Consider the following 26,693-nt stretch of genomic DNA (forward strand, 5'->3'; position numbering starts at 1 on the left):
TTTATTTAAATCTGAACAGGTGTTTGCAACCGTTTAACCTAAATTAATGTGACAACGCTTCTTTTTTATAACCATTTTTAGTTATTTTTGAGATGATTCATTACGCTTGTGTTTGAAAACAAAAAAGGAAATTGCTCATACTACTCCTACTGAGGGTATTATAATTTGCTTGAAAAGGTTGCGCAATGCATCTCCGTACTACTGGCCCATCACGTAAGGCCCATCCCGTACATCCCGTCATCTTTGCCAATATTGATCTGATTCTCATGCGGGAGACCTTAAACGAATTCTACATCTATTCCCCTTCCATCTGCATCAAAATCCGAAAACAAATTATTTTTTAGATTTTTTGTCGAATTTTCTGGAGGATCCTCTTCAAAATGTTGACAAATGCATGGGAGCCCTAAATGGGACCCTGCGAAGGCTATATCTTTGCCAATATCTATCCGATTCTTAAACGGAATACCTTGATCGAATTGCACATTGATTCCCCATTGATCTGCACCAAAATCTGGAAACAAATTATTTTTTAGATTTTTTGTCGAATTTTCTGGAGGATTCTCTTCATTGGCATGAGGAGCCCTATAAGGGACCCTGCGAAGGTTACATCTTTGCCAATATCTATCCGATTCTCAAACGGAATACCTTGATCGATTTGTATATCGATTCCCCGTCGATCTGCATCAAAATCTGGAAACAAATTATTTTTTACATTTTTTGTTAAATTTTCTGATGGGTTCCCTCCAAAATGTTGACAAATGCATGGGAGCCCTAAATAGGACCCTGCGAAGGCTATATCTTTGCCAATATCGTTCCGATTCTCACGCGGAATACCTTAAACGAATTCTACATCGATTCCCCATCAATCTGCATTAAAATCCAGAAACAAAATATTTTTTAATTTTTTTGTTAAATTTTCTGATGGGTCCCCTCCAAAATGTTGACAAATGCATGGGAGCCCTAAATGGGCCCCTGCGAAGGCTATATCTTTGCCAATATCTATCCGATTCTCAAACGGAATACCTTGATCGAATTGTACATCGATTTCCCACCAATCTGCATTAAAATCTAAAACCAAAATATTTTTTAAATTTTTTGTTAAATTTTCTGAGGGAACCCCTTTCAAAATGTTGACAAATGCATGGGAGCCCTAAATGGGACCCTGCGAAGGCTATATCTTTGCCAATATCTATCCGATTCTCACGCGGAATACCTTAATCGAATTGTACATCGATTTCCCATCGATCTGAAATAAAATCTAGGATGGAAATATTCTTTAAAGTTTTTCTTAAATTTTCTGATCTCCCTCATAATGTTTAAAGATGCATTCGAAATAAAAATCAAAGAGAGTATTTTAACTTTGATCCTGCCTAAAGTCATCTTTCCTTTCTAGCTCAGCATTAAATATTATTTTTAATACAAATTTTATAACTTGTAAGTAAACTTTGACGCATGGAATATTTTATAAAACTGTCACATAATTTCCTTTACATCTCACAGAGAGAGAGACATGAAGAAAAATTTGATTAATGTTCGGTACATCCGTACTTCCCCTGAAATACTCCAATTAATTAGCTAGACTCCCAGATTAAAACAAAATCGGTGCAGTAGCCACTAAGATCCACCAAGACATTGACCCACTTTCGGGTTACATTTTTGGCAGAAATGTGAGTTTTTGCTTTCGGTTCAGGTCAATGCACATGAGTTCGCCGAGTGTAACATGTATTTTTTCCCCTCTGACTATTGTTTTGCCATGTGGGCGATTATACTCTGATGATGATGATGGCGGTGGATTTGGGTGGGCGGCCCGAATTACCATATCACAACAATGATGCCCTGGAAAAATGCGAGGCAATAAAAAAGGGCGTTATGCAATCGCCGGTGTCTGGCTGCCTTCTAAGGGAATAGCAACCAATTTGCCAAATGCGCCAAATGAGTTGGCTGGTACATTTTGTTTTTGGCTTTTTGCACACCGGCCAAGGTGATAAGTTGGGGCGTACTCCGCATTAGAGGCATTAGTTAGTGCCCATCCCGCTGAGCGTGCAGAAGTCTTCCGATCGAGTCGCGTTAACAAAATGAAACTCTTCCTTTTGCTCCTTCTAGGAGCCGTGGGCTCCGCTCTAGCCTATCCGCGAACCTACAGTTACGACTATCCCCGGCGCAGGGGATACTCCTCCACGTACTCGGGCAGCTCGTACAATTCCCTGACCAGTCGCAAGGCTAGAGAGGAGAGTACCACCAAATCGGACAAGGAGAACGCCAAGTTTGCGGGTGCTTCCAATCAGGAGTTGGATGAATCGAATGGCGATGAGCGCACCCTGCTGCTGAAGAAGAAACTAAAGCGATTGGCGCGCCCATATCTCGGAGGTTACGGCGGATACGGCGGCTATGGAGGATTCGGTGGATATGGAGGATACGGTGGATATGGCAATCCCTGCTCTCCCTTTGGTCGCGATGCCAAGGGAAGCCAAAAGGATCCCGACGAACAGGGCAGGTTCTTGTTTGATGTGAATGTTTACAAAGTGTATCCTGGAGGATGTCGTGGTTATGGAGGTGGCGGACTTGGAGGACTTGGTGGCGGAGGCCTCCTATCGGATCCCGTGCCACAAGTGCCAGTTCCCGTTCCCGTGCCTGTGCGTCCGTATGCTCCATTTGCCACTTGGCTGTCGCTTTTTGCTCCTGGAGTCCTGCAGGCAGCCACCGTGCCAGGCGTACCTCTGGCTGATCCCATTCGTCCTGCTTCGGCTGCCGGAGATCTGCAAAGCGATCCTGCAGTAGATCCAAGCTATGCTGCACCGCCACCAGTTCGAAGACCTGTTCCCAATCGGGTCTATTATGATTCTGCAGGAGCGGTAAGTTTTCTTTTAAAGAAAGTGCTCTTATTTTTTTATTAAATGTGCATTTTTTTTAGCCTCCTGTGACTCCTGCTCAATTAGTTGGGGGTGTTGCCACAACCGTCAACGGAATCATCCAGCAGCTGACGGGACAAGTGCAGCCAGTTTACCAAACTGGAGCCTACAGGTCAAGAAGCCAGCGAAGCAACTACGGATAGGCTTAACTTAACGAATTTAATATATTTTAAGAGATATGGTTTTTGTGTAAATAATTGTTAGATAAGAATATAAGAACGACATAAAAATAATTAAAAAGTTTTGTTTATATTAAGTTCTTGAAGAAGGAAGTTTATGCGAAATTTCTGGGTTTACCACCCAGTAAGTACTACAGATAGGAATTCCCCAACCATATCCAGGCAATGGATTAGTCATCTGCGCACATAAATCTCGGATCTATGGTCATTAAATTTTTGCACGTCGCGTCTGCTTCATTAAAGCCACAAAGAGAGAAGAGCCAAGGACAATGTTTCCCCTACCGAAACCGGATTTAGGTGATCGTAACTTGAGAGTATTGTTTCTGGTTTTGGAATCGTTTTTATTTTTTGTTTATTTCGTGTATTTTACAATCTACAAAGTGCGGATCACAAGTACTTAACATAACTAACCAGGTGGATCACAGAGTTGACAAGATAAAGTCTTTACTTTCCAAAGAATCCACCGCCTCCATGGCCACCGTTGTAATATCCATTTGCGTACTGCGATTGGCTATAGTGGCCGCCATAGGAACCACCCTGGTTGTAGTAGGATCCGCCACCGGGATAGTAGCCTCCATGGTGGTGAGGACGATGTCCGAAGCCGGAGTAACCGCCTCCTGGATAGTAGCCACCTCCAAAACCGCCACCGCCATAGCCTGGATAGCCAGAGTATCCACCATATCCACCGGGATAGCCACTGGCATAGCCGCCTGGGTAGCCACCGCCGCCAAATCCACTGTACAGGCCACCGCCTACTCCTATTCCAGCACTAAGGCCCACACTTCCGCCGATTCCTCCGCCGAGGAGACCGAATGTACGACCCTCAGCCTTCACCGGCGCCGCCTGACCTTGACCTAGGGCCACAGCCATCAGAACAGCCAGCAACTGAAAAGAAAACCGGACCAATGAGCAAGTGCATCCACAGAAGAAATATCGGCTTCATACTTACACAACTCACGCGAACTACTGCCATTCCGGTATCGAACGCTTCTTGGGCAAAACTAAATTGCAATTGTCGAGTGCCCACGGCTTTTATACTGGCAAGCCAATCTGGCTAAGAAGCTTTAAGTGCGCGCTCCGCATTGCCAAGTGATTCTACGCAAATTGCAGAACAAACAGATAGCGAAAGCGAAACCAGTTTGTGACGAAATCTCGGAATCCCCATCCGAGACAATATACATACTTATGTAGTATCTCTGCTTCACTGGGCCTCAGAATGCGTTAATTTTTTCGGATCTGCCCAAAAAGTGAATTATCATTTTGTCGAGGGTTACTCTTAGTTGCCGGTCGATCGTGGTAGATTGTGGAAAACCCAATAAAAATAATCACTGAAGCGATCGCTAACTACAATCACTCGGCTGATTTTCAAGACCATCAAGAAAGGCCGGAAATATGTCGATTACCCTTGTACCCTTTCGTAAATATTTGTTTAGGGAGCAAAAAAAATTATGGATTATGGAAAGTATGGAAAATGTATATATCTATATTATAATATCAGATTATGGAGCTAACCTAGTTTAAAATTATCTTTAAGAAAGCCTTTATATTTTCAGGGTATTTCCCATCGATGCAAATAACTAACAAACCCACAAAACAAAAGACTTAGGCGACAAACTTGGGCGAAGAACGTGCAACGAAGCAGGTCGGGTGGGACGACCCGCATTTGTTAAGCTCATTAGCACTTTTGGCTGCTGTTGGTTTTCCGGCAGATCCAACATTATGACTAAGTACGAATCTAATGTCCTATATTATGTCTTGTTTATTCTGGTCAATTGTTCCGCCTTCACTTTCGGTTCACAGTTTATTCACCTTAAGATGATAATTCGTCTGACGTCAGCGGAGATCCCATAGAAAGACCAACCCACATATTTGCTTGTCAGGAAATTGTAGTTGGTACCGATGACATCGTGGGTAATGTTGGAAAACAAAGATATTAAAGATTGATAAATAGTCAAGTGTTCTGTTGGGGGGTGTAAAAATTTGCTACATTTTTAGAATTTTAATGAATCTTTGATGAACAAATGACATGGGATACGCGAAATCCATTGTGATTTCATTTGTTATTTCTTAAGAAGCTTTATGCGAATTTTGATTATTTTTATTTTTAAACAATGGATCAAAAAGTACTTGATCGAATCGCTTATGCTCTCATGACTGCCCTAAGGTTCAACGACCAATAGATATTCACAATAACTAATGTTGTATTAACTAAACTTCAAGTAGCTCTGTACTAATGATTATAGTCTCGAATTTGTTCTGTAATTATGCAAAATCTCATTATTGTAATTACTTCCAAAATCTACTTCCGTCTTCTATGACTATAAGAATGTCAGACTTTACTCCATCGCCATTGAGTTGTTCGGCAGCCATGAAGGTGGGAGTTTATTAAACATTTTGCTAGCTCCTCTGACTAAATTGCAAATTCGGATTCTTCACTTTTTTAGTATTTCACAATTTGTTTCCTGCTTTGCTGCCTAAGTGCCGGAGTACTGAGTGCCCCCCAGTTTCCCGGATCAGGATTTGGATATGGATTTTCCCCCTACGGGGGATATGGCGGTTACGGCGGATATGGAGGCAGCTATGCCTCGGCTAGTGCGGCGGCCAGCAGCAGTGCCGGAGGATATCAAGGATTCGGTTATCCTGGTTATGGAGGCTTTGGAGGATATGGAGGAGGATACGGCGGATACCGGCAGCAATACAATCAGTTTAGCAATTACAACAACTTTGGATCTTCCGGCTATGGGGGCTATCCATTTGGCCGATGATTTGGAATGAGGGCCAAAACGTTTTCTATTTGTTTGGGGCAACTGCTGGAAATTTCTGTCGGTGTCCGTATTTTGTTTGATTTCTTTATTTGGCTTTTAAAACGTTGGAGGTCAATAAAACGTAAATACCCAAAATGATTCACCTGAGGTGTGCTTTTTTTTATCTCATCAATTTATGTTTAAAATCATAATAAAATAATTTATTTTAAAATCACAATTTTAAATTCTTCTAAGCTTCAGTTGGACAGTAAATTTTTAATACTAGTTACCTATTCTTTTAAAAAATCTTTCTTTTCTTCTTTTAAATTGGCAGACTAAGTCATCTTGCCATTTAAATCACATGCCTCTTACTGTTCATTCATTTTTTCCCATTTCTTTTCTCATGCCCAATTTTTTCTGTTTTTGCTCTCAAAAAACCTGAAATTTTCAGGGGCAAATCATGTGCATAAGGCAAATATAAACCACAACCTGAAGTTCACCGAAAACGAAGACAAACAAGACGTTTTAAGCGCCTGATTGCATAAGGGCGATCCGAATCGCGTAGAAAAACGCGTCAACGAGATAAAAACGCGTCTCCGGCCAAGCTGCCGCTTCAATTGAATACACGTCGTGGTCCAAGTTCAAGCCAAAAGACCAGCTTCGTCATCAGCCCACACATTTGAACTTGAAGATTTTACAAGATATAATAATTTTCAAAAATAAAATACCTGTGCCCATTCCAAAAACAGATTTAATTAATTAACGTCGCTTTAACGAGACATAAAAAACATGCAAATCATTGTAAGTGATAGATCGTGAATTATTTTAATTGAAAAACATAATAAAAACATTAAAACATTGTTTATTTTTGTGCAAAAATAAAAGTGAATCTACTTGACCATTTAAAATTAAATAATGGAAAGTGCAAGAACTCAAAATTTGTAAGGTAGTGCAGAGGTGAAATCTCGTAATAATAATTGTATTAATTTCAGCGACATCACATAATCCTTTTCCTGGGACTATTCTTCCTGCTTCAAATGAATGATGTTTCCGGTGCCAAAATAAAATTACTTGGCTTTAAGGGACCACACGCCGGCTTCTTTGGTCTCAAAGTTCGTACCCCCAAACATCTTGGTCTAAAGTCTGGCCTAGTGGGTGGGGCAGCTGGATTGGGAGTAGGAACCGCCATCGGAACCAAGCTTGGAGCAGCCGGCGCAGGATTGGCCGGAGCCGCTTTGGCGGCACCTGCTTTGCTCGGAGCCGGATTGGTGGGGGCAGGTATAGGCGCCAAGCTGGGAAGCGCACATGCTGGCGGCGGCGGTGGATATGGTGGTCCTGGCTACGCGCCCGGATATGGAGGACCTGGATACGGCGGAGGATACGGTGGTGGATATGGCAGAAGCAGTGGTTATGAACACCATGAGTATCACCACGAAGAGAGCCATTACAGTAGCGGAGGTGGCGGCTATGGAGCCGAGCCCTGGGGAAAATAGGATATTCTAAGTTAAAATCATTTGTTTGCCATTAGAATCCAATGCTATTGTTATTTAGTTTTAATTCATTTGAACATTTACATTGACATTGTTATAAACATAATAAAATCTGAAATATTTAAAAACCATAAATTAAATGTTTTATTGTTTCATTTCTTAGGATAAATAAATCTTAAAATCTTATAAAAACAAAACAAAACAGAAGAAACATTTGTGTTAAAAATATTTTCGAATAAAATACTTTTATTCTACATTTATTTTACATTTGTGACATGAAATATAAGTCCAAAAATAGGTGGCGCTACGGCAAAACCCATATGAGGGTCGATTGACATGACTCAGACATGAAGTTTCCGTAGTGTAGTGGTTATCACGTGTGCTTCACACGCACAAGGTCCCCGGTTCGAACCCGGGCGGAAACAGATCAATTACTTTTTAGAATTTATTTTTTATAAATAAACCATTTTTTTTTTATTTAAACGCTTTAGTTTATTGAATTTTTGTATTATGTTAATACTAAATGTAGAACACCATTAAAAAGAAGGGTTGGGAATAAAACATTTTCAATTAAGTGTGTAAAAGAAATGGGAAAAACATTTTAAATACTAAATTTAATTTAACTTTTATAATATACAAATAAAAGAAATATAAAATATATAAAAATGTGAATAAAAAAAGAATTAAAGTTTTAAAAAAACAAAAAAATAGTTTGCCGGGCTCAACCGGGATTTGAACCCGGGACCTCTCGCACCCAAAGCGAGAATCATACCCCTAGACCATTGAGCCGCATGGACGTCTGCTGCATTTTTTCAGTTTTGTGCCAGACGGTATATAAACTTTAGTTATTTAAGTTAAAAATAAAATATATAAGCAAACCATCTGCCTCAGGGGACAAATATAAATCAACATTTCAGGTTGTGTCAACATAGATAAATATAAGCGTTTATTTTTACAAACTTAAACAATAACATTCAGCGTCTCTTCCAGATGCCGCCTCCGAAGCCACCCCCAAATGCCGAGGCACTGGCCGAGCTAAAGGAAGAGGCATAGCTCTGGTATCCACCGAAACCGCCACCCAGGCCCCCAAATCCGCCCTTCCATCCAGTTTTGATGGGAATCACCACAGGCTGGGGCACCGGAACGGGGATGGGCTGGGGAATGGCAACGGGTACTGGCACTGGCTGGGCCACCGGTATCGGCTGGGCCACTGGATAAGGTACAAAGTTGTTGTAAACGGGAGCGTAGCCCCCGCCGAACTTTCCCCCGAATCCATGGGAGTGTGCCAGTCCCAGGCAAGCCAGCAACAGAATCGTTATCTGTGGAAGTAATAGGTATAATTGATTTTGAATGTAAAAGATGTATCACTTACAGTGGAAGTCGCCATGATATCGAATAGTTCTAAGCATGTCCAAGTTTGAAGCAGCTGTATTTATAGCAACCTTTAGCACTTCCTGAACTTCCTTTTTGCGAAGAGTTCAAAGAACTGCCAAAAAACCAGCTTTACAACCGGTTGCCAAGTCCATCAATTTTTATTGTGGCAAAATTTAGTCGCAGCAACTAACGCAGAATTATAGCAAATCGTGAGAAAAACATTGAATTCGGTTAAGTTCAGTGGGGTTGAAGGTCTCCAGCCAGAGAGCATCGATGTGTTCCGGGACCATGTGGGCGTTGGTTTATTTAGAACATTGGTATATAAACTGAAACAGCGATTGGCTTAGCAAGTCAGTCAAGTTCAAGACAAATTAGAAACATGGCGAAGTTTTGCTTTAAGGTGAGAGAAGAAATATTATTTTAAAAGAAAAGGACTTTCATAAAATCATTTCGATAATTTCAGTATGTGGTGATCCTGTCCCTCTGTGCCTGTTCTCTGGCACAATATCAGTATCCCCAACAGAGACCATCGCCAGCAACCGAAGGTGCTCAGCCCGCTGGAGGCCCAGTCGAGAATCGCATCTTCGGTTTGGAAAATCTATTTGGCGGTGGCCGCGGAGGAGGACTTCTGGGAGGAGGCGGTTTGCTGAGGCCCCTGGCCGGACTTCTAGGCGGTAATCGCCCGGAACCACAGCCATACCCAGTTCCAGTGCCAGCATACGGTGGCGGCTTTGGCGGCGGATATCCTTATGGTGGGGGATTCGGTGGTGGCTTCCCTGGAGCTTACCCCTCTCCCTATGGAGGTGGTTTCGGCGGCGGCTATGGCAACCCATATGGCGGCTTCAACGGCTAAGCTAACAAGTTGTTGAATTCTATCAAGTATTATTGAAAATGTTTATGAGATTATTTTTAAGTTGTTGACATTGGGATATTACATTAAAATTCATGTAAAAAAAAGGAGTGTCTAGTCTGTTGGCATTTTGGCAGTGGTCGGAACACAAGGGGATGTAGCTCAGATGGTAGAGCGCTCGCTTAGCATGTGAGAGGTACGGGGATCGATACCCCGCATCTCCAGTCATTAATTTTTATTATTCTTATAAATTATTTAACGTTTTGTTTGTTGTTCCTTTTTTTTATTTTGAACTTTTTTTTATTGTTTAACCATGTTATTTATTTTTAAGAGAAAAGTGTCCAATTTACATGCTAGCAGAAACTTAAATGCGTTTATAGAGGTGCGGCAGGCATGCGGCTCAATGGTCTAGGGGTATGATTCTCGCTTTGGGTGCGAGAGGTCCCGGGTTCAAATCCCGGTTGAGCCCGGCTATCAAATTTTTTTTTATTATTTAATTTTTTTAATGTTTTTATTATATGCACTTTATTTAATATTTTATAATTAAATAAATAATGAAAAAATAATATTAAAGAAACTGTAGAAATATTCCATTTACGTATCATTCGGACTATTTAATTTTTGAACAAAGCAACAACCTAAAAAAACTAAATTGAAAATAAATTAAATATAGTTAAAGCAAAATAAAATAAAATTTAAAAAATAAGATTTAATCAATGAAAAAATTAAAAATAAATACAACTTGGAGATGCGGGGTATCGATCCCCGTACCTCTCACATGCTAAGCGAGCGCTCTACCATCTGAGCTACATCCCCGATGTACATGGTTGTACCAAATGCCCTACTTGGTACTAGGCCTTTGCAATTTGCTTTGATTTTGGCCAATTCATTTTCAGATGGCCAACAAAATGTTTTTTCTTTCGCCCCAGATATTTGCTTTTAGCCTTGAGTGAGCTGACTGGAAACTTGATAAGAAGTGAGCGATGCGGGTTCCGTTGGAACAAACTTATGCATTTAATTTCCGTTTCCGGTCAGTGAAAGTTGCTGGAAAGAAAACACAAACACCTGGGAGTTGAAACATCCCTACCACTCCTTGGGGTAAAAACAAACGAGCCCAAGGACAATTGCATGGAAGGACAACTGCCAACGTCTCAACATTCGGATGCCGGACAGTCTGCAATCCTTGTACCAACCAACTTGGTCAGATCCCTTTACTATCTCAGCACTTTCACACTTCTGTTTATTCAACTGTCGTACGCTGGGCGAGCGGCATATTTGTTTGTTTCGGCCAAGCCCTCCCTTCCAAGGCATGGACCGGGCAGCTCTATTATTATTTTCACAAGTTATATAAAAATAATAACAGGAGCAAGCGACTCCCACTGCTGACCAAGCTTCAAGCCAATGGATGGCCATCCATTATGCTGTCGGGCATTTATTTGCCAAACAATTGAATCTCTCTCCTGCTCCTTGGGCAGCAACTTGCAACCAACCACTTCATCAGCCATCCTTGTTGGCTGCTATCTTATGGTTTATGATGGAATCAAAACAAATGCCGGAGCATCCTTCCATCGTGCAGGACCTCAAGGAAGGCATGGGTGTGGGTATGATGATGAGTTTGTTTATGCAGATTGCTTCTGGAGTTTTTCGTTTGGCGATAATGGATAAATGGACATGTGAGTAACTGGGTGTATATAACCCTTTTTTGTGGATTTTTAAGAGAGCTTCAACACTTACAGAATCTAGTTTGTAATGTAAAAAAAATGATTTTAATTGCTTAACATAGTTGATAGAGTTTTACACCATATGAGTACATTTTTGGAAACCAACGTTCACAAAGATATTTAAACAAAATACATTAGAGGATAGTTTTATTAAGTTTTGTCATTAATTTGAGAATTTTCATCTATGCAGTATTTTTTAAACACAAAAAATCCACACTTATTTTGAAAATGGGAGATATGAAGTTTTTTTCTCATTAAGATCATTTTTTTGGTTTTACACTTTTACAATTAAAATGGTATTATTTTCTTTTACTTTGCCTTTGCTGTTTACTTAGGCAAGTGTTTCCTCCGGCTTCCAATTATTCCGTTTATTCGAGTTACCCGAATGGCAATGGTATTGGTAAAGGTCCTGGCCGTTGTCCTGCCGGACCCAATCCATAACTGCCGGCACTGGCGGTTGCCACGCCCGTTGGCGAAGATGGTAGTTTGGCCGGAGGTGGTGGACCCAGAGGCGGTGGAGATCCCCCGCCGAAATAGCCATAGCCCAGTGGATTGGATCCTGTGGCCGAGTTCTGATCACTTTGATAGATGTAGACATTACTGTTTCCCTGGGCCTGCTGCTGCTGATTCAGGGGCGTAGTGTAGAATCCTCCAGGAGGGGGTGCATAGTAAGCAGGTTGCGGGCCGATTGCCGCCGGATTGCAGCCATATACAGGGCAATTATAATAGCCGGAGACTGGGTAGGATGGTCCTGCAAAAATCGGATCCGGATTGTGGTACGCCATCCAACGATTACGCCAACGGCGAAACAGGGTCCCTAAAAGGAAAAAGGATCGACCATCGACGGGCTCTGGTCCCGGACTCTCATCCAGATCGGAGTCCATTTGGGCTTCCAAGGCTTCCCGGCTGCCTGCCAGGACGAGCAGAAATACCAACTGGAGCACTGACATCTTTCCAACTGCATCAAGTGGAGTCTGTGGGTGAACTATTTTCCATTTTTCCAACCGACCCAGAGAGTGGAATCAAGACGGTTTGCCTAATGGGCCTTGTAATGAAAATTCGAGTGCTGTAACTTCGTGCAAGCCAACAAACCATGAAGATATATTAATATTATGTGCCTTCCAAGGTTGTCTAGCGTCTAATATTTTATTTGGCACAAAAATGGGAAAAAATAAAATCATGTGAATGCCAACGGAATAAATATATAGGATTGGAAATAAGTTAAGATTAGTTATCAGATTAGATTGTATTAGCCATAGAGCCGCGACGGTCTCAAGAAGTGAAAAATTCAGCGGCGCCCTCATCGGGGATGTAGCTCAGATGGTAGAGCGCTCGCTTAGCATGTGAGAGGTACGGGGATCGATACCCCGCATCTCCAAGTATTTAATTTTTTATTTTTATAAACCATTGTTTAGCATTTTTTATAAAACATGATAATAATTTTTTGAGTTCTTTATAGAACCGTTCATTTTCGGTACTGGCACGTGCCAGCAATTTTTCATTATTAAAAGAAAAGAAAAACTTAAAATTTTCGACTTTGGCTGCTTGATTTTATTTTGCCACATTACATGTTTTTGTGGGGGCAAGAAAAACGTTTTGAGTTATGAGTTTTGCGTGCCAGGTATACCAAAAATAAGGGTACTTAGCTTCAGTAAAAATAACACGACCCTCAAGTACCCAGTGATGAGAAAAAACGCACAAAACAACTCCAACGACAGAATTTAATAATGATTTCGCTACGAAACAGCATACCCGGAATATCCTTGGAGGCTTGCGAATAAAGTGTGCAAAAAACAGGTGACAACAATCAGTGAAAGGTGAAAGTGGGGTGAAGGTGTGAGGGAAAGGCGCCCATCCGTGTCTGGGAAAACAAAAACAAAAGCAAGGACCGAGAACCGAGAGCAAGGGCTGTGAAAATTCACGCGCCTGTGAAAATTTCGCACGTTTTTATGGATGTAACAACCGCCCATAACCTTCATACGCCTCCCATTCCACCACCCACTTGGTTGGCATCAAAACTTGAGTAATGGCCACATAGATTAACCCGTAACCGTTTGATTTCTGTCCGACGACTTTCATTTAATTAAAAAAATATGCAAAGTCAACAGAAAAACTAGAAACGAAATTAGAGAGCAACGGGCAGAGAAACTTTCCATAAACTTTGTTGCCATCAAAACAATAAAAACCGCAATCCTCGACCGGACCTCGCCTTTGTTATCGAAGCTCCAAACGGACAATGGACAATGGCCGAGTGTCCTTTTTTACGACAAAGCCAAATCCGGCGGAACCACATAAATTATGTTAATGCCTATGCCATGTACACGCCCACAATGTGCGAGACTCCGTCCGCAATGCCAGTCTGTCCAGTATAATCAGAAAAATACACAGCACACTTTGGCAGCTGGACGAGAAGAAGGACATTTGCTTAGTGGTTTTGTGTGATAGTTTTTGTGCCATGTCCATGGAGAAAATTGCTGACAATTGCTAAAAATCCCGGGTGACGATGAGGTCCGGAATCCGGATCAGCATCCAGGGTGGGTGGGACTGGGCATTGCAAATGATATATCTGTGAACACATGTCGGGGGCGGGCAATGAGCCAGTCTGGGCAAATATTGCCGGGATATTTGTCGGGACTGCCAAACTTCGAGATGATCAAATGGAAGTTCCTTTGCAAAGCTATTTCACCAAACTATCATATCCTCCGATAAGTGAAGTCCAACCAGCAGCCAGTCGCTGGCAGACACACAAATATTAATTCTCCGTAGGAAATTAGAAAAGGACATTGCTGTATCCGACTGGGTAACACAGAAAGGAAAGACCCAAGAGGAAGGACATTGGAAATTAAATGTATAAAAATTATTAAACTCTGGCTGATGTGTGTATTGTAAGGATTGTCAGAAGTTTGTTTTTGTCGCATTGTTGTTTCATAATTATGTGAGGCCCGGAGTTATCATTGGGCTTGAGTGCGTTTGGGTATAATAAACAAAGATAAGCCCGTGTTGGGGAGTGCATGTAAATAAATTGAAACAAATAAGCTGCCTGGCGGCTAATTGCAGGCACTCGGCAGTCGGCGGTCCACCTCCTGGCATTTTTCTCGCAATTGAAAAGCCGTTCTGTTCCATTTGCAAGGCAAATATGAGCAGCCCTCGCAATTCCGGAAATTTTTCCTCCTTGCCTCTGTGGTGGCGAGGAGGAGTCGACGACAACACATCGCAACATGCTGTCGAACATTTCCGGTGACCAGCGCCGTTTGTTTCCGTTATGCAACGCCGTTGGAAGGACAACAACAGGTGGATAAGGATACGGGGGATATTGTGGGTGGTATGGCAACTGCGAATCCGATGCCACTGTTTACGCAAGCCAAACTTTTTGTCAGCTGTCATCGGGGCAGACGTACAAAAGGAAAACGAGAGTATCCCTTTATTCAGCCCACAAAACGTAGCAGGCTTCGAAGACTGACAGCTGCAATGTGGTGCAATGAACGTGTGGCAGTAAAAAAGAAATAATTAAAAAAAAGAAACGTCACACAACAAACTCTTGTGCTCGGAAGGCCCCGGCGAGATTCGAACTCACGATCTCCTGTTTACTAGACAGGCGCTTTAACCAACTAAGCCACGGCGCCGCTTGGAAATAAATCGAAAATTTGGAAATTTCCATAGCAACACTCATAAGATCTACTAGAATACTAGATAAGATATATGATTTAAAAATAATTATCATTTTAAAGTATGTTGTTTTCTTCATTTTTTATCAGTCTGCGAAAGACTAGGCCTCCTAAGGTGTAACATTCTAAATCATTTAAGTGAAAAAACATGTTTCAAATTGAAACTTTCAATACTTTTGAAAGACATTCAATTAAAGTCAGCTTATTTATGAAATTTCTTGAAGTTTTCTTTCATGTTTATAAAAAAACTTCACTTGGGATTTTTTTTTAAATATATTGTATTAATTTTGATCTTAATAAGTTCACACGAAAACTTAACCAGAAAATTATATTTTATTTATAAAAACTACAGTTTTTTTTAATTTTCAGATTAATATTTTAATTTTCATAAATAAAATATTAATTTATAATCATACATACATACAAACAAATAAAAAAAGAAGCAATGCTTATATTTCCTCAAAGGCCCCGGCGAGATTCGAACTCACGATCTCCTGTTTACTAGACAGGCGCTTTAACCAACTAAGCCACGGCGCCAGATGAAATTCACTTGTCCAAAAAGCTACATATTTTTAAGCATATGTTAAATCGGTTTATGATTATGATATATATAAATTTTAAACAGATGTTCTAAAGCTGTTTATATAATTAGGTGTATTTAGTACATAAAGAGTCGGAAATACTAAATCACAAATATATAATCAATGCATTCCAAATCATTTTCAAAAATGATGAAATTGTCCAAATTAATCATACTATATATTTTCATGGGATTTACCGCGAAAAAATACATTTAAGCACATATGTATAAAGTTAAATAAATATAGATGAATATGGGACTCCCGGCAGATAAACTGCTAAAGGGGAAACACATAAGTGTGCATATAAAATGTATCATAGCTTGATTGAATAAGATGATACACCAAGAAGAAAATAAAAGGGAATGTACCAAATAAGAGCGGCTACATTTTGTGACAACCTATAAAAACAACAGTCCCAGGCAAGGGACCATTCAAATCAAAAAGTGCACTCTAAGACTAAAGGCTGAAAATAAAGAAAATCTAGACAAGTATCATGGACTGTCAGGCTTCAGGAAACCCAAAGACTGGCGAGGCTTCAGCTAGATGTGGAGTAAAAGTGGGCAATGAAATAACTAACGCCAGTGCTGGAGTATTTGCATCCACTCCTGGAACTGGGGGACCCGTCACGAAGGGAGTTTATGGAGCCGTTAATAGGTAATAAAAAATATAATATAAATAAATGATAAATGTATTAAAATAGATAATTTGCTACTCAACAGCAATGGCCATGGCCTGTCGCTGCAGCATGGTCATGTTGAGCACTTTGGTAGCACCACCACTGCAGCTGCCCAGGTCAATCTTCACCAGAATCAGAATTCTTCGCTGAATGCCACAGGATTTCATAGCCACAATCGCTCCCACGAACAATTTGGCGGCGGTCTTAATCTGCAAACGTCGGCGGGACACCAGGCGGCAATGGGAGTCACCAGGGTGCCCAAGTTCGACATGACCACCGTTCAGGCCCAGGGAACCGCGAATCTTTACACCTCTCCAAGCGGGAATGCCAATCTCAATGCCACCGGAAATGCCACACATCATTTCAGTGGACCGTTCCGTGGAAAGACTGATTACGGTGGCGGCGTTAACTTTCGCTATAACTTTTGAACTTGCTTCGCCTAAGCAATTTAATTATGAATCAATTCAATATTATATTCCCTAATGAAATATATAAAAAAATAATACATTTGTATTCCATCTGGTCTTCTTTCAAAATTATAGCATGCATTTCACTGAAAACAGCTAAAGTTACTCTGGAGATTAATAACATTTCTAAAAATAAAATATTCCCAATAGGATGCCAAAATGTTGATAAATATGATTTGAGTTTATGTACTTTACTACGGAGTTAACTCCTGGGTTCTACAGTTTGAATCTGAACTTTGTCGAGGCAACATCATGCGCCTAAAACTATTTTTATTAATTCTTCTATTTAAGTTCTGTGATATTTTTGTTGCAAGTTTAGTCAATATAGAAACCGATGAATACAATATAACTTCGCAATTCCTAAATCTGACACTAATATGGAAGAATCCTCACTCCAAAGAAGGAAATTTAGCAAAATTTAACAACAAAAGAATCGAAAAATTTCGAAGTTTAACGGTGAAAGGAATCGAAAGCAGCAATCAAAGATTTCGAGAAGGAACTTATTACCTTAAAAAACTTGGAATTCGTGTGAAAACATTTCAAATACTATCTATGTCGTTAGATGCTGTAGAAATTGAATTTTTTTCCAATGACGGGCCGGAAACTTTATTATTAACTTTAAAAAAAAGTGGTAATGATGATGTTCTTAACACTTACCTCAAAAGAAGTGCTAACAACTTAAAAGAGATATCAATAAATTCGATAATCGATAAATGGGATACAGGATTTTCCTTTGATGAGGGTATTTTTAAAGGTAAAGTAAATGTGAAAAAACTTTCGATTTCCGGATTCAATATTTCAAAGCTTACACCAAAAACATTTAACCCGTTGACAAGCTTAACAAATTTAAAAATCGCCAGATGTTCCTTACACAATGTGAATATTTTTACGTAAGTTGTAAGAAAGTAAAATACTTGGAGGGACTTGACAATAATTCATTTTATTTCAGTGAATCCTATTCCCTGCAACCAAGTGTGGAATATTTAATATTGGATATTGAAGAAACGGTGAAATTGGAATTCTTTAAAAATTACAAACAACTTCGAGTAATTGAAGTTGGGAATCATGTACCATTTTATAACCTGACAGCTGTAATATGCAGCCCAGACAATGTATCGTCTTGTGAATTGTATTTAGGCGTTAATGGTATTTCTTGTCCCGCCGATTGTAAGTGTTTAGTTTATGAATTAAAGGAGCTGAGAATCGATTGCTCTGGGAAAGCCCTTATCCAAATTCCGGAGTTGCCCATTCCCATTTCTTTTATCAAAAAAACATCTTTAAACTTTCAAAATAACAACTTACAATATCTGCCAAACAATACATTAATTGGCTATAATAATTTATATGCACTGGACGTATCCAAAAACTTGATTACTGGCTTAGAAATCAATCGCCTTCCTAAAAACTTAGACTATCTCGATGTAAGCTTCAACAAAATAGATACTTTGAGTAATGAAGTTATTGAATATTTAAAAAATGTTCTAGTCTTTAAACAATTCGGAAACCTTTGGGTCGTTGAATGTGACAATGCGCCATTAAGAGATTTTTTGAGAGACCTTTCTGGACATGTACATTTCGAAGGCATCACATCTTCTCGAGCAGTAAAAAATGGAAAAGCTAAAATGCTTCCCTATGTCACGAACCCTGTGAATCAAACTCATATAATGGTGATTAAAAATATAAATCAACCGAACGAACAACGCGTGTTGTTCAGTGACGAGCAACTTTTAATGCAAATAAGTTCAAAGGACGAATATACTAGACAGATGGCAAACAAATTGCTGGATATCCTTGATCGGGAAATAAATCACGATAAATACGAAAAGATTATTTTAAAGCATTTGGGGGAACCTTGCATTAATAAATGCGAATGTTGTTATGACCAAGTAAAAGATATTTTCAAAATGGACTGTAATGGGAATGATTTTTATTATGGTATTCCCTTTCCAGTAATTCCCACGAATAAAACTTTTCTTCAGAATATGAAAACTCCATTAAGTCTACATATGTCGCAAGCAAATGTGGAGAAAATCTACATTGGTGGACTTCCGAAATCCTTGGCAGATGTCGATCTTAGTATGAATAGGTTGCAGTCTCTCGACGACGATGCAGTTGATTTCCTTCGTCAAAATAAGGTATCTGTAAATTTAAAGAACAACCCGTGGAAGTGCGATTGCAAGACGAGGAAATTTCTCTCCTTTCTTAGAGACCAAGACCCAGAGGAATATAATGTGGTCATTGATCGTTGCGATATTGCTCCGGAAGATTGTCCTGCATCTTGTGTGTGTTGCTTAAACACATCTATCTGGACTTCCTTTATAGTTGATTGCAGAGAACAAGGACTCTTAAATGTACCAGAAATTTCCGAGAAGGTTACGTACTTAGATCTGCGAAATAATAGTATCACAGGAATGAGCATCATGGATCGAGAAATGTTGGAGAGAAATAGTCAGGCCGCTGAATTAAGGTTGTTCCTTTCCGGAAATCCATGGACATGCGAATGCATCGACTTGGACTTTGTGTTCTTTATGAAGAATATTTCAAATAAAATTGAGGATTTTACTAATGTTCAATGTCTTGGAATCGAGAAGGCTTTGGTGTCAGTCGAGGAGTCCGACATATGTCCCTCTGCCCTGCCCTATTACTTAACCCTCGCCCTCACCTTGATAATTTTGATCATTTTTATAAATTTCCTGGTTTGGTTCCGTCACCCGATCCTTATTTGGTTCTACGAACACGACATTTGCCTGAGTCTGGCTGGCCGGGAGGAAATGGACCAGAAAAAGAAGTTCGACGCCTTTCTGTGCTTCACGCACATGGACGAGGATCTGGTAGGGGAATTTGTGGAGAAACTCGAGACTTGTAGACCCCGATTCACACTCTGTTTCTACTTGCGGGACTGGCTGCTGGGTGTGTCCATCCCCGACTGTATTACGCGCTCGGTGAAGGATTCGCGACGCATCATTATCCTGATGACTAACAACTTCCTAAAGTCCACCTGGGGTCGCCTGGAGTTCCGTCTTGCCTTGCACGCCACCTCGGAAGATCGGTGCAAGCGCCTGATCGTCGTCCTTTATCCGGAAGTGACAAACTTTGACGATCTGGACAGTGAACTTCGCACTTACATGGTATTCAACACCTATCTGAAGAGGAACGACCCTAATTTTTGGAACAAGCTGATTTACTCTATGCCGCATTCCAAGCTGAACCAAAATTCAGTTCACCTAGAGGAGACTACTATATAAAAGTATTTTTTACACCTTCCTTAACTCTTTAAAATATTCTCTAAAAACTCTTTAATATACACCATTCATCGATTTCCCATAATTTATCATACCACATTCGTACAATAATCGAACATGGAACAATATTACTAGGAGTTCAGAAACCTCACCCATCCCCCATCGATGGAAAGACTCATGACAAACCAATTTTTGGCTAGTCAGCTACCCTTAAAAAAAAGTGCAATGCTAGCAGGCAGCAAAACCTTCAAGTGCCATAAAAATAATTCAAAATAAATTGCTTTACATAAAAATTTGGTTTCTAGCTGAAGAGAAAAAAACAGCACAACAATTTTATAAGGTGTATAATTTGGCCATAATAATGCGCATCATGCCAACAGCCTCCTTCGAGGGGTTGGTTATTAATTCCTGGCCGACGCGTCGCCGCGAACGAGACATAAATAACGCGTTTTATGCGTGAATATACTTTGCATTTTTCGCAGGCACAGCCGGAGTCCTGGTAAAGCCGTAAAAATTACACCAGCAAGTCGAGAAGCTATGGCTTTGACTTTCGGCCGGGCCACAAGCCAGTCATGTCAGCTGGCCTAATCCGCAGGTAGATATCCTTCTTGATTGGCCACAATGAAAGATGCCTAGTCAATATTTTTGATGTGCCCTAGAGAGATGTCTGGAGGGCTGGAGGATAAACGCTGACTTGTAATGTCGTGTAATTAGGGTCATAATCGGCTTGCCACTCGGGGCCTTATCTCCTTGCCGAAAAACGACTTTGTTATGCAAATGCCAGAAAGGACCAAAAAACCAGAGGATAAAGCTTTTGGTTTCAGATTTCGGGCACTTTGGGAATAACTTTATTGGTGGAAGCCACAAAGCTTAGGCGCTTCAGTCCAAGTCTATATTAGTAACTTAAAATATTATGCATAGAGTTTAAAGTTTAGAATATAATAGTCTTTAAAAATGCGCTACCTTTACTCTTAAAAACGCTATCCTGCCTTGCACCCTTTGCAACACTGCGGGAATAACAAAAGGTCCTGTCTCCTGACAACCGTATCCTGGCAGCCAAAAGCCGGGACTAATAAACGTTATTTATCTTTTTGCCGCATTACTATCTGCATCTTACGAAGCTGAGAAACTATATTCAAATGGATTTCACGTACTGTGAGTTCCCCAGCACCGTCTCCATCGACACCTTCAAGGCCTATTTCAATCTCACCGATGTCAAGTTGCCCAAAGTCGGCGGTAAATCATTAGACAACAGCCAGATCCCCAACGAAGTCCAGGAGGGCCAGACAAATCAAGTGAAAAGTCTGAGACATCTTGTGCTGGATTCCATTGTCGAGAACTGGAGTGGTAAGTGGAGTGGTAATCGGATAAAAGAGATTTTGTTTATTTGAAATTTAAAATAATTAAAAATATAATAAAAAAAATTAAAAATATTAACATTGTCCAGTGAATATCCAAAATAGCAATATAGAGTTTCGAGAACCCTTTTTCTTATCCAGACATTGCTCATCCGCAGAGTTGCCGTGGTACAAGCATCTGGGAAGGCGCGAGGACCGGAACTACTTGCTCAGCCACCTGGACACCCAACTGCCCCTGCAGCTGCTCAGCACCCACATCCGGGAGGACTTCTTCTGGCAGCGATGCTATGAACAGCGCTGGAAGAGTGCGCCACTGCAGGCGCGGGGCGTGGAGCGGCCCTGGATCAACATCTACATGGAGCGACATGTGCAGGAGTTTATTGAGAACATGCCGACGGGCGACTACGAGCAGGAGCAGGGCGGTAACGTGCAGGCCACCCTGGACATCTGTGCGGCGTACATAAATCAGTTGGATATAAGTTTCCTTCAGCCCGCCCCGCCCACAACCGATGCAAATGGTGAGTAGAGTTGCAACGAACATGGGATACTCTATCATTAGCTTTTATCTCTACCACTTGCTCTCCTTTATTATGCACAAGTTTAATATTATTTAAAGCCCAAACTACTAAAAATTCCAAGATTGAATCTAATGTTGACTCCTTTTTCCTCTGAAACTCCCAAATACCATCTGCAGATCACATTCCGCTTGATTACCTTCTCAGCAATCTGCCGGATTTACGCCAACTGCGACTGAGTTACTGTACCAAGACGGCCGGCTGTAATTACCAAATGGGCTGCAACCAACTGACTGCCAGGGACATTTTGCTCCTGTCCAAAGGACTCAGCCAGTGTCACGAGTTGCGCCGGTTCTGGTGAGAGATGCTACTGAGTAAGGCATTATTTTTTAATCATATTATTTCTCAGTATGCACAACACCAAACTGATGCCGTATCAGTTGCGATTCCTGGCACACAGCCTGGACAAGGGATGCCACCACCTGACGGAGATGTCCTTGCTTCATTGTGCAGTGGGGGATGCCGGAATTCGCAGTTTTCTGGAGACCTGTGGCCGGGAATCCTTCAGCACTCTTACTGTGTTGGATTTGACTAACAATAAGATAAGTGAGTGAACAAAAAATTCACTGGAATGACTTTAAAAACTCTTTTTTCGTGGCAGCCGAAGAAGGTGCCTATATACTTAGTCGCACTTTGAGGCATGTGCCCCTGCTGCGGCTCGTCCTTCGTCTAAATCCAATCCAAAGTGACGGAGCTGCCGCTATCTTTCACACTCTCCAGGTAATGCCCATCAAGGAGCTGGATCTGGGAACCTGTGGCATCTCAGAAACCATCACAAAGCTTTTCATGATGTTGATTTGTCAGCACAACACATTGCTTTATATAGATATATCCAATAATTCTTTGGGAAAGGTAAGAAATACTCAATTTTTATTGAATAATTTCTTTAATGAAATTATTTCAGGACTTTGGTAAGCACCTTATGAAGATCATTACCTGCAATAAAGTTCTCGAGAAATTGGATTTACGAAATACTGGACTATCATTGGAAATGCGGAGAAAATTCCAGGAGCTTCTTATCAAAAATGTGGAACGCAAAAAGCATGAGGCTTTAAAACAGAAACAACGTGATAAATTCAAGGCCATGATGCAGCTATAAATAAGTGTTTATTTACATATATGTATAAATAGATAAACCCTTGAAAACATACCTCCATATATAAGGAAACTATTTTTAAAGTTCTGACTACATAAGCTATATAGTTAAGAAAAATAAAACAAATAAAGCATGTGTAGTGCTGCTTGTGTATAAGATTATTAAGATTATAGATTTATTAGGTAACTAAAAAAGAAATAATGCAAAAAAAGGATGTCAACTGTTTCCGCCCGGGATTGAACCGGGGGCCTTCCGCGTGTTAGGCGGATGTGATAACCACTACACCACGGAAACTCCGTTATGTTTGACTTCCAAAAAACTTAATTTCAATAAAGGCATTTGGATAGAGATAAATAAAGATAGATAAAACTAATCTTCATTGAGTTAAAAATAAATACTCAATTTTTAAAAATACACCAGTCACTAAAAAATGACTATAACAATTTTAAATGTGTTTGACACATTTTTTTTTAAATTCCTCGTCCTTTTTTCACTGAGGTACTGACCATATCTGATGTAGCCACATCGATGCTTTCAGGCCAACATTCATTAACCCTCGACCTTGTTGACTTAAGTCAACAAAAACAAAGCTAACCCCATCAAGATTGCCGGGGTTCTAGGGCACTGGCTTTATCCCTTTCCCGTTGTCCTTTCCTAATGGATTCGCCCAGCAACGCCAACAAAAACATTGGAAAACTAAGTGGAAACACTTGAAAATGAGTTGAAAAAAGGTAAAAAGTTGTTGAGAAAATAAATAAAGAAGGAATTTCTGTTTTCTGTTTGTTGCTATTTTAGTAGATGTTGTTTTTGTGGGGCTAGTTTGTTTTTGTTGCTCTTCTCGGCACAGAAAGTGTAAAAATGGTTTGCGCTTTTTTGTTAATGGCATTTTAAGTGCGGTCGGACTTGGGTGACTTGAACAGGATAGCCTCAATATTATTAAGGAATAATTGGAGTAATAGCTCTCGCAGGAAACTAAGCTGTAAATATGTATGATTTCCACCTTCACACACCTCTAACATATCCAGACAGCTCATGTCCATCCTCCAATTTATTTTTGGTTTTTTCTATTTAGGGTGAGGTATGGTTGTTGCTATTTTTCAATTAAAACCAAATTGTATTTTTGTCTGGTGAAGGTTTTTACTCATTTTCTGCTCATTCTTTTTCTCGTTTTGTTTATTTAGGACCTTGTTTTGTTTATCTGCGCAAGTTAAAAACAACACAGTCCAAGACAGACCCAGCCACGGAACACAATAGCGTGGATATTCAGATATATGCTTCCATTTATCATAGATACATATATGATAATTGCGTTTTAAAGTTTGATATGTGGACAAAGTTTTTTGGCTAAAATGTCCTGGCCAGGACCCGATGCCAGTTGTTGTGCCAGCATATTTAGCAGCTCATAAATCTTCCATGGATTCAGTCTTGTGATTTATAACGAGCCACAAACTTGAGCCAGCCAACAATGGAAAAGAATCTCAAAAAAAAAAACAAAACTTCAAACACTTGTAGAACTGAGGAAGAAATTTAGCTTTAAAATAGGTCTTTGTAATTTTAAAAAATCAGCAGAAAATGACTTCCTTCGTCTTCTCGAAAACTTCAATTAAATTTTTCTTGGCATTCTTCTAATCCCCTTTTGTATACCCTGCCAGCCTCAATTAGTTTACGCCTAATTGTCATATTTTTCTTCTTGGTCCTTTTTTTTGGACCTCTGTCCAGTTAATTGCATTTGGTGTGGGCGTCTGGGAGTGGCTATTCGTAGCATGGCATGCCCTGAAAACTTTAGACAGTTATCATCATTATTTATGATATTTCTTTCCACTTTTTTTTCCGTCGATTTTCTCAGTAAGGCTCCTAGCCGGACAAAAAGGGGTTAAACGCGCCAAATGGGCATGCAAAACTTTTCAAATTAAATTAAAAGCATGCCGAAAGCGCCGGAGACAAAACAAATTTTGATGAGTCAGCTGCCGGGCTGTGAAAAGTCAATAAATCAACGTTCTGCTGATGAGGGTAAGGCTTAAAATCAAGTAACTCTAATTAAATAAAAATAAAAAAGGTTTTCACCTGGAGATGCGGGGTATCGATCCCCGTACCTCTCACATGCTAAGCGAGCGCTCTACCATCTGAGCTACATCCCCTATATAATTTTGGACGATATAGAGGTCTTTAAAAGAAACCATTCCATTTTCTCCAATGACATTTTATTTCAAGTAATTTAAATGTCTTTAAGCGATATGCAAGCCACGTGAAAATGACATTCAAAACTGGTTAACCGCATTTTTAATTCATTAGTTGTTAAGCTCATTATGTATGCTAAGGTAGTAACATAAAAAAATATATGAAACTATTACTTTTTTTTAACTTGAGAAATACAAAGTTTATGGTTAAACTCCAAAAGGACCACTATCCTTAACTATCCTTGTTTTTCTTTTGTTTGAAAAAAGGAAACCCTATTCATATGAAGAGGGATGGGTTAAAATGATGCGGGGAATATAAAAGTAAACAATAATCATTTTATACATGCTGTGACAATGCGACTTTATTGCCAATACAATAGATAAAAATTCAATTCAGGATTGTTCTACTCCTCCCCCGTTATTCGGAGCCTGACGTTTTTATGATTATTTCACTCCTTTATATGTGTTTTCTGTTTGGTTTACTGGATGACAAATTTGCATATCCCTCGGGTCTTCGGGTGTGTTGGCTTGTCTTCGCATATGACAGTCCTGGGAATAGCCCGATACCAGGGCACAATCTCAATGCCAATCGCATGATGTGCGAATTGCCACAAGGACTCTCGTCCTGCCATTGTCTAAACAATAAAGAATAATCTCCTCCGGCTTTGGAGTCGTGTGGCAGAAGTTTGTGCCTAAGCATTGGAATGTGCCACGTTTTATTGCTTGTAATTTGCATTCAAAGTTGTCTTTTGCGAAAAAGTAACTTTCTTCTTTTTATCCTTGACTTAAAGTCGTTTAAATGAGGCGTGCAACTATGGATGATTTAGTTCAAGGAGTTTCAAAACAAATTCCAGTCACAACATTTAATTTTTGTATATATCTTTTATCTTTAAATCTCTTGAATAAAAAAACGGATTTAAAATTCATAAGATCCTGTTTCCTGTCAGATAGTACCTTTTCTTTGCAAGGATTTCAAATTTCCATTCCATCCTGACTTGCTGTCAGTGCGTATTAATCAGAAAACCTTTTCGCCTTAACCATTTGGCCGGACAATATTTGCCAATCAATTGCCACAAACACAAATTGTCCATTTTCCTGTGGACCGGTGGTGTCGCCGGGGCGGAAGGAATTTTAAAATTCAAATATAAAATAAAATGCCCAATTGAAAGCGAGCGGTTACAATGAGTCCGAGTCCAGTCAGTTCTGTCAGTCAGTTTCCACAATTTTCACACCCACAACGGACCCAAGATGATGGTAGCAGATGGCGATGCTGAGGAGGGGGGCTGGTGGGGATTTTTGTATATCGGAAGACCGCAGCAAATAATATTGAAAATCCGTAGACAATTGTGTACTCACCGGGGGAGACAAAAAATGCCAGAATGCCTGTCCAAACCCGCACTTGAGGTCGCTGACTAAATGGGCAAATGAAAATGAAAATCAACTGAGCTGGAATGAAAGGCGGACAGAAAAGTGTCCTTGGTTCGGGTGTCGTGGGTTATTCATTTGCATTCTTTCCTGCCCGGTCTCTTTATTAAAAAACTTTCCCTCTTACCGCCAAAAGCCATAGAAATGCCAATTAAATGCAAGAA

General features: G+C 40.2%; 10 protein-coding genes and 10 non-coding genes across 20 annotated transcripts; 11 read left to right on the forward strand and 9 right to left on the reverse strand.

The window, feature by feature from the left end:
• The first annotated feature begins 1,544 nt into the window (after nucleotides 1-1,544).
• LOC6500596 lies at nucleotides 1,545-3,133 on the forward strand. Its single transcript, XM_001953500.3, has 2 exons — nucleotides 1,545-2,852; nucleotides 2,912-3,133. The coding sequence occupies exons 1-2, from the start codon at nucleotides 2,076-2,078 to the stop codon at nucleotides 3,050-3,052; spliced, it is 918 nt and encodes a 305-aa protein (XP_001953536.1). The 5' UTR covers nucleotides 1,545-2,075; the 3' UTR covers nucleotides 3,053-3,133.
• Nucleotides 3,134-3,408: 275 nt separating this feature from the next.
• Nucleotides 3,409-4,197, reverse strand: LOC6499967 (pupal cuticle protein Edg-91). The gene is made up of 2 exons (XM_001953501.4): nucleotides 4,038-4,197; nucleotides 3,409-3,973 (listed from the first exon to the last, which is right to left on the reverse strand). Exons 1-2 carry the CDS (start codon nucleotides 4,059-4,061, stop codon nucleotides 3,533-3,535), a joined length of 465 nt encoding a protein of 154 aa, XP_001953537.2. The 5' UTR covers nucleotides 4,062-4,197; the 3' UTR covers nucleotides 3,409-3,532.
• Nucleotides 4,198-5,399: 1,202 nt separating this feature from the next.
• Nucleotides 5,400-5,988, forward strand: LOC6500598 (neuropeptide-like protein 31). Its single transcript, XM_001953503.4, has 2 exons — nucleotides 5,400-5,462; nucleotides 5,533-5,988. Exons 1-2 carry the CDS (start codon nucleotides 5,403-5,405, stop codon nucleotides 5,851-5,853), a joined length of 381 nt encoding a protein of 126 aa, XP_001953539.4. The 5' UTR covers nucleotides 5,400-5,402; the 3' UTR covers nucleotides 5,854-5,988.
• A 404-nt stretch (nucleotides 5,989-6,392) lies between these two features.
• LOC6500599 (keratin-associated protein 19-2) lies at nucleotides 6,393-7,462 on the forward strand. The gene is made up of 2 exons (XM_001953504.3): nucleotides 6,393-6,633; nucleotides 6,825-7,462. The coding sequence occupies exons 1-2, from the start codon at nucleotides 6,622-6,624 to the stop codon at nucleotides 7,323-7,325; spliced, it is 513 nt and encodes a 170-aa protein (XP_001953540.1). The 5' UTR covers nucleotides 6,393-6,621; the 3' UTR covers nucleotides 7,326-7,462.
• A 212-nt stretch (nucleotides 7,463-7,674) lies between these two features.
• Nucleotides 7,675-7,747, forward strand: Trnav-cac. Its single transcript has one exon. It is a non-coding gene; the product is annotated as a tRNA-Val (tRNA).
• Nucleotides 7,748-8,039: 292 nt separating this feature from the next.
• Trnap-ugg lies at nucleotides 8,040-8,111 on the reverse strand. Its single transcript has one exon. It is a non-coding gene; the product is annotated as a tRNA-Pro (tRNA).
• Nucleotides 8,112-8,233: 122 nt separating this feature from the next.
• Nucleotides 8,234-8,736, reverse strand: LOC123257122 (myrosinase-binding protein 2). The gene is made up of 2 exons (XM_044714840.1): nucleotides 8,695-8,736; nucleotides 8,234-8,641 (listed from the first exon to the last, which is right to left on the reverse strand). The coding sequence occupies exons 1-2, from the start codon at nucleotides 8,707-8,709 to the stop codon at nucleotides 8,297-8,299; spliced, it is 360 nt and encodes a 119-aa protein (XP_044570775.1). The 5' UTR covers nucleotides 8,710-8,736; the 3' UTR covers nucleotides 8,234-8,296.
• An 85-nt stretch (nucleotides 8,737-8,821) lies between these two features.
• On the forward strand, nucleotides 8,822-9,667 carry LOC6500601 (protein suex-1). Its single transcript, XM_001953506.3, has 2 exons — nucleotides 8,822-9,096; nucleotides 9,160-9,667. The coding sequence occupies exons 1-2, from the start codon at nucleotides 9,076-9,078 to the stop codon at nucleotides 9,547-9,549; spliced, it is 411 nt and encodes a 136-aa protein (XP_001953542.1). The 5' UTR covers nucleotides 8,822-9,075; the 3' UTR covers nucleotides 9,550-9,667.
• Nucleotides 9,668-9,697: 30 nt separating this feature from the next.
• On the forward strand, nucleotides 9,698-9,770 carry Trnaa-agc. The gene has a single exon. It is a non-coding gene; the product is annotated as a tRNA-Ala (tRNA).
• A 173-nt stretch (nucleotides 9,771-9,943) lies between these two features.
• Nucleotides 9,944-10,015, forward strand: Trnap-ugg. The gene has a single exon. It is a non-coding gene; the product is annotated as a tRNA-Pro (tRNA).
• Nucleotides 10,016-10,289: 274 nt separating this feature from the next.
• On the reverse strand, nucleotides 10,290-10,362 carry Trnaa-agc. The gene has a single exon. It is a non-coding gene; the product is annotated as a tRNA-Ala (tRNA).
• Nucleotides 10,363-11,607: 1,245 nt separating this feature from the next.
• LOC6499965 (postacrosomal sheath WW domain-binding protein) lies at nucleotides 11,608-12,302 on the reverse strand. Its single transcript, XM_001953507.2, has one exon. The coding sequence runs from the start codon at nucleotides 12,215-12,217 to the stop codon at nucleotides 11,645-11,647; it is 573 nt and encodes a 190-aa protein (XP_001953543.1). The 5' UTR covers nucleotides 12,218-12,302; the 3' UTR covers nucleotides 11,608-11,644.
• A 270-nt stretch (nucleotides 12,303-12,572) lies between these two features.
• Nucleotides 12,573-12,645, forward strand: Trnaa-agc. Its single transcript has one exon. It is a non-coding gene; the product is annotated as a tRNA-Ala (tRNA).
• A 2,171-nt stretch (nucleotides 12,646-14,816) lies between these two features.
• On the reverse strand, nucleotides 14,817-14,890 carry Trnat-agu. The gene has a single exon. It is a non-coding gene; the product is annotated as a tRNA-Thr (tRNA).
• A 505-nt stretch (nucleotides 14,891-15,395) lies between these two features.
• On the reverse strand, nucleotides 15,396-15,469 carry Trnat-agu. The gene has a single exon. It is a non-coding gene; the product is annotated as a tRNA-Thr (tRNA).
• Nucleotides 15,470-15,946: 477 nt separating this feature from the next.
• LOC6500602 (attacin-A) lies at nucleotides 15,947-16,702 on the forward strand. Its single transcript, XM_001953508.4, has 2 exons — nucleotides 15,947-16,167; nucleotides 16,233-16,702. Exons 1-2 carry the CDS (start codon nucleotides 16,007-16,009, stop codon nucleotides 16,615-16,617), a joined length of 546 nt encoding a protein of 181 aa, XP_001953544.1. The 5' UTR covers nucleotides 15,947-16,006; the 3' UTR covers nucleotides 16,618-16,702.
• An 867-nt stretch (nucleotides 16,703-17,569) lies between these two features.
• LOC6500603 (protein toll) lies at nucleotides 17,570-19,969 on the forward strand. Its single transcript, XM_032456340.2, has one exon. It carries the CDS (start codon nucleotides 18,279-18,281, stop codon nucleotides 19,899-19,901), a length of 1,623 nt encoding a protein of 540 aa, XP_032312231.1. The 5' UTR covers nucleotides 17,570-18,278; the 3' UTR covers nucleotides 19,902-19,969.
• Nucleotides 19,970-19,972: 3 nt separating this feature from the next.
• On the forward strand, nucleotides 19,973-23,078 carry LOC6500604 (dynein regulatory complex subunit 5). The gene is made up of 6 exons (XM_001953510.3): nucleotides 19,973-21,245; nucleotides 21,415-21,774; nucleotides 21,951-22,128; nucleotides 22,181-22,377; nucleotides 22,433-22,683; nucleotides 22,736-23,078. The coding sequence occupies exons 1-6, from the start codon at nucleotides 21,038-21,040 to the stop codon at nucleotides 22,928-22,930; spliced, it is 1,389 nt and encodes a 462-aa protein (XP_001953546.1). The 5' UTR covers nucleotides 19,973-21,037; the 3' UTR covers nucleotides 22,931-23,078.
• Nucleotides 23,079-23,148: 70 nt separating this feature from the next.
• Nucleotides 23,149-23,221, reverse strand: Trnav-aac. Its single transcript has one exon. It is a non-coding gene; the product is annotated as a tRNA-Val (tRNA).
• Nucleotides 23,222-24,992: 1,771 nt separating this feature from the next.
• On the reverse strand, nucleotides 24,993-25,065 carry Trnaa-agc. The gene has a single exon. It is a non-coding gene; the product is annotated as a tRNA-Ala (tRNA).
• Nucleotides 25,066-26,693: the final 1,628 nt, after the last annotated feature.

Source organism: Drosophila ananassae, chromosome 2L (assembly GCF_017639315.1).
Source record: "Drosophila ananassae strain 14024-0371.13 chromosome 2L, ASM1763931v2, whole genome shotgun sequence".
NCBI lineage: Eukaryota > Metazoa > Arthropoda > Insecta > Diptera > Drosophilidae > Drosophila > Drosophila ananassae.

What these genes read in the sequence shown, in the direction of transcription:
- LOC6500596 (XM_001953500.3), top strand. Translation starts at nt 2,076, where the DNA reads ATGAAACTCTTCCTTTTGCTCCTTCTAGGAGCCGTGGGCTCCGCTCTA. An exon ending in ATTATGATTCTGCAGGAGCG is followed by an intron (nt 2,853 to 2,911) that starts GTAAGTTTTCTT and finishes CATTTTTTTTAG; the next exon opens with CCTCCTGTGACTCCTGCTCA.
- LOC6499967 (XM_001953501.4), bottom strand. Translation starts at nt 4,061, where the DNA reads ATGGCAGTAGTTCGCGTGAGTTGT. An exon ending in CAGTAGTTCGCGTGAGTTGT is followed by an intron (nt 3,974 to 4,037) that starts GTAAGTATGAAG and finishes TTTTCTTTTCAG; the next exon opens with TTGCTGGCTGTTCTGATGGC.
- LOC6500598 (XM_001953503.4), top strand. Translation starts at nt 5,403, where the DNA reads ATGACTATAAGAATGTCAGACTTTACTCCATCGCCATTGAGTTGTTCG. An exon ending in GTTGTTCGGCAGCCATGAAG is followed by an intron (nt 5,463 to 5,532) that starts GTGGGAGTTTAT and finishes TCACTTTTTTAG; the next exon opens with TATTTCACAATTTGTTTCCT.
- LOC6500601 (XM_001953506.3), top strand. Translation starts at nt 9,076, where the DNA reads ATGGCGAAGTTTTGCTTTAAG. An exon ending in TGGCGAAGTTTTGCTTTAAG is followed by an intron (nt 9,097 to 9,159) that starts GTGAGAGAAGAA and finishes CGATAATTTCAG; the next exon opens with TATGTGGTGATCCTGTCCCT.
- LOC6499965 (XM_001953507.2), bottom strand. Translation starts at nt 12,217, where the DNA reads ATGTCAGTGCTCCAGTTGGTATTTCTGCTCGTCCTGGCAGGCAGCCGG.
- LOC6500602 (XM_001953508.4), top strand. Translation starts at nt 16,007, where the DNA reads ATGGACTGTCAGGCTTCAGGAAACCCAAAGACTGGCGAGGCTTCAGCT. An exon ending in GTTTATGGAGCCGTTAATAG is followed by an intron (nt 16,168 to 16,232) that starts GTAATAAAAAAT and finishes GCTACTCAACAG; the next exon opens with CAATGGCCATGGCCTGTCGC.
- LOC6500603 (XM_032456340.2), top strand. Translation starts at nt 18,279, where the DNA reads ATGCTTCCCTATGTCACGAACCCTGTGAATCAAACTCATATAATGGTG.
- LOC6500604 (XM_001953510.3), top strand. Translation starts at nt 21,038, where the DNA reads ATGGATTTCACGTACTGTGAGTTCCCCAGCACCGTCTCCATCGACACC. An exon ending in CATTGTCGAGAACTGGAGTG is followed by an intron (nt 21,246 to 21,414) that starts GTAAGTGGAGTG and finishes GCTCATCCGCAG; the next exon opens with AGTTGCCGTGGTACAAGCAT. An exon ending in GCCCACAACCGATGCAAATG is followed by an intron (nt 21,775 to 21,950) that starts GTGAGTAGAGTT and finishes TACCATCTGCAG; the next exon opens with ATCACATTCCGCTTGATTAC.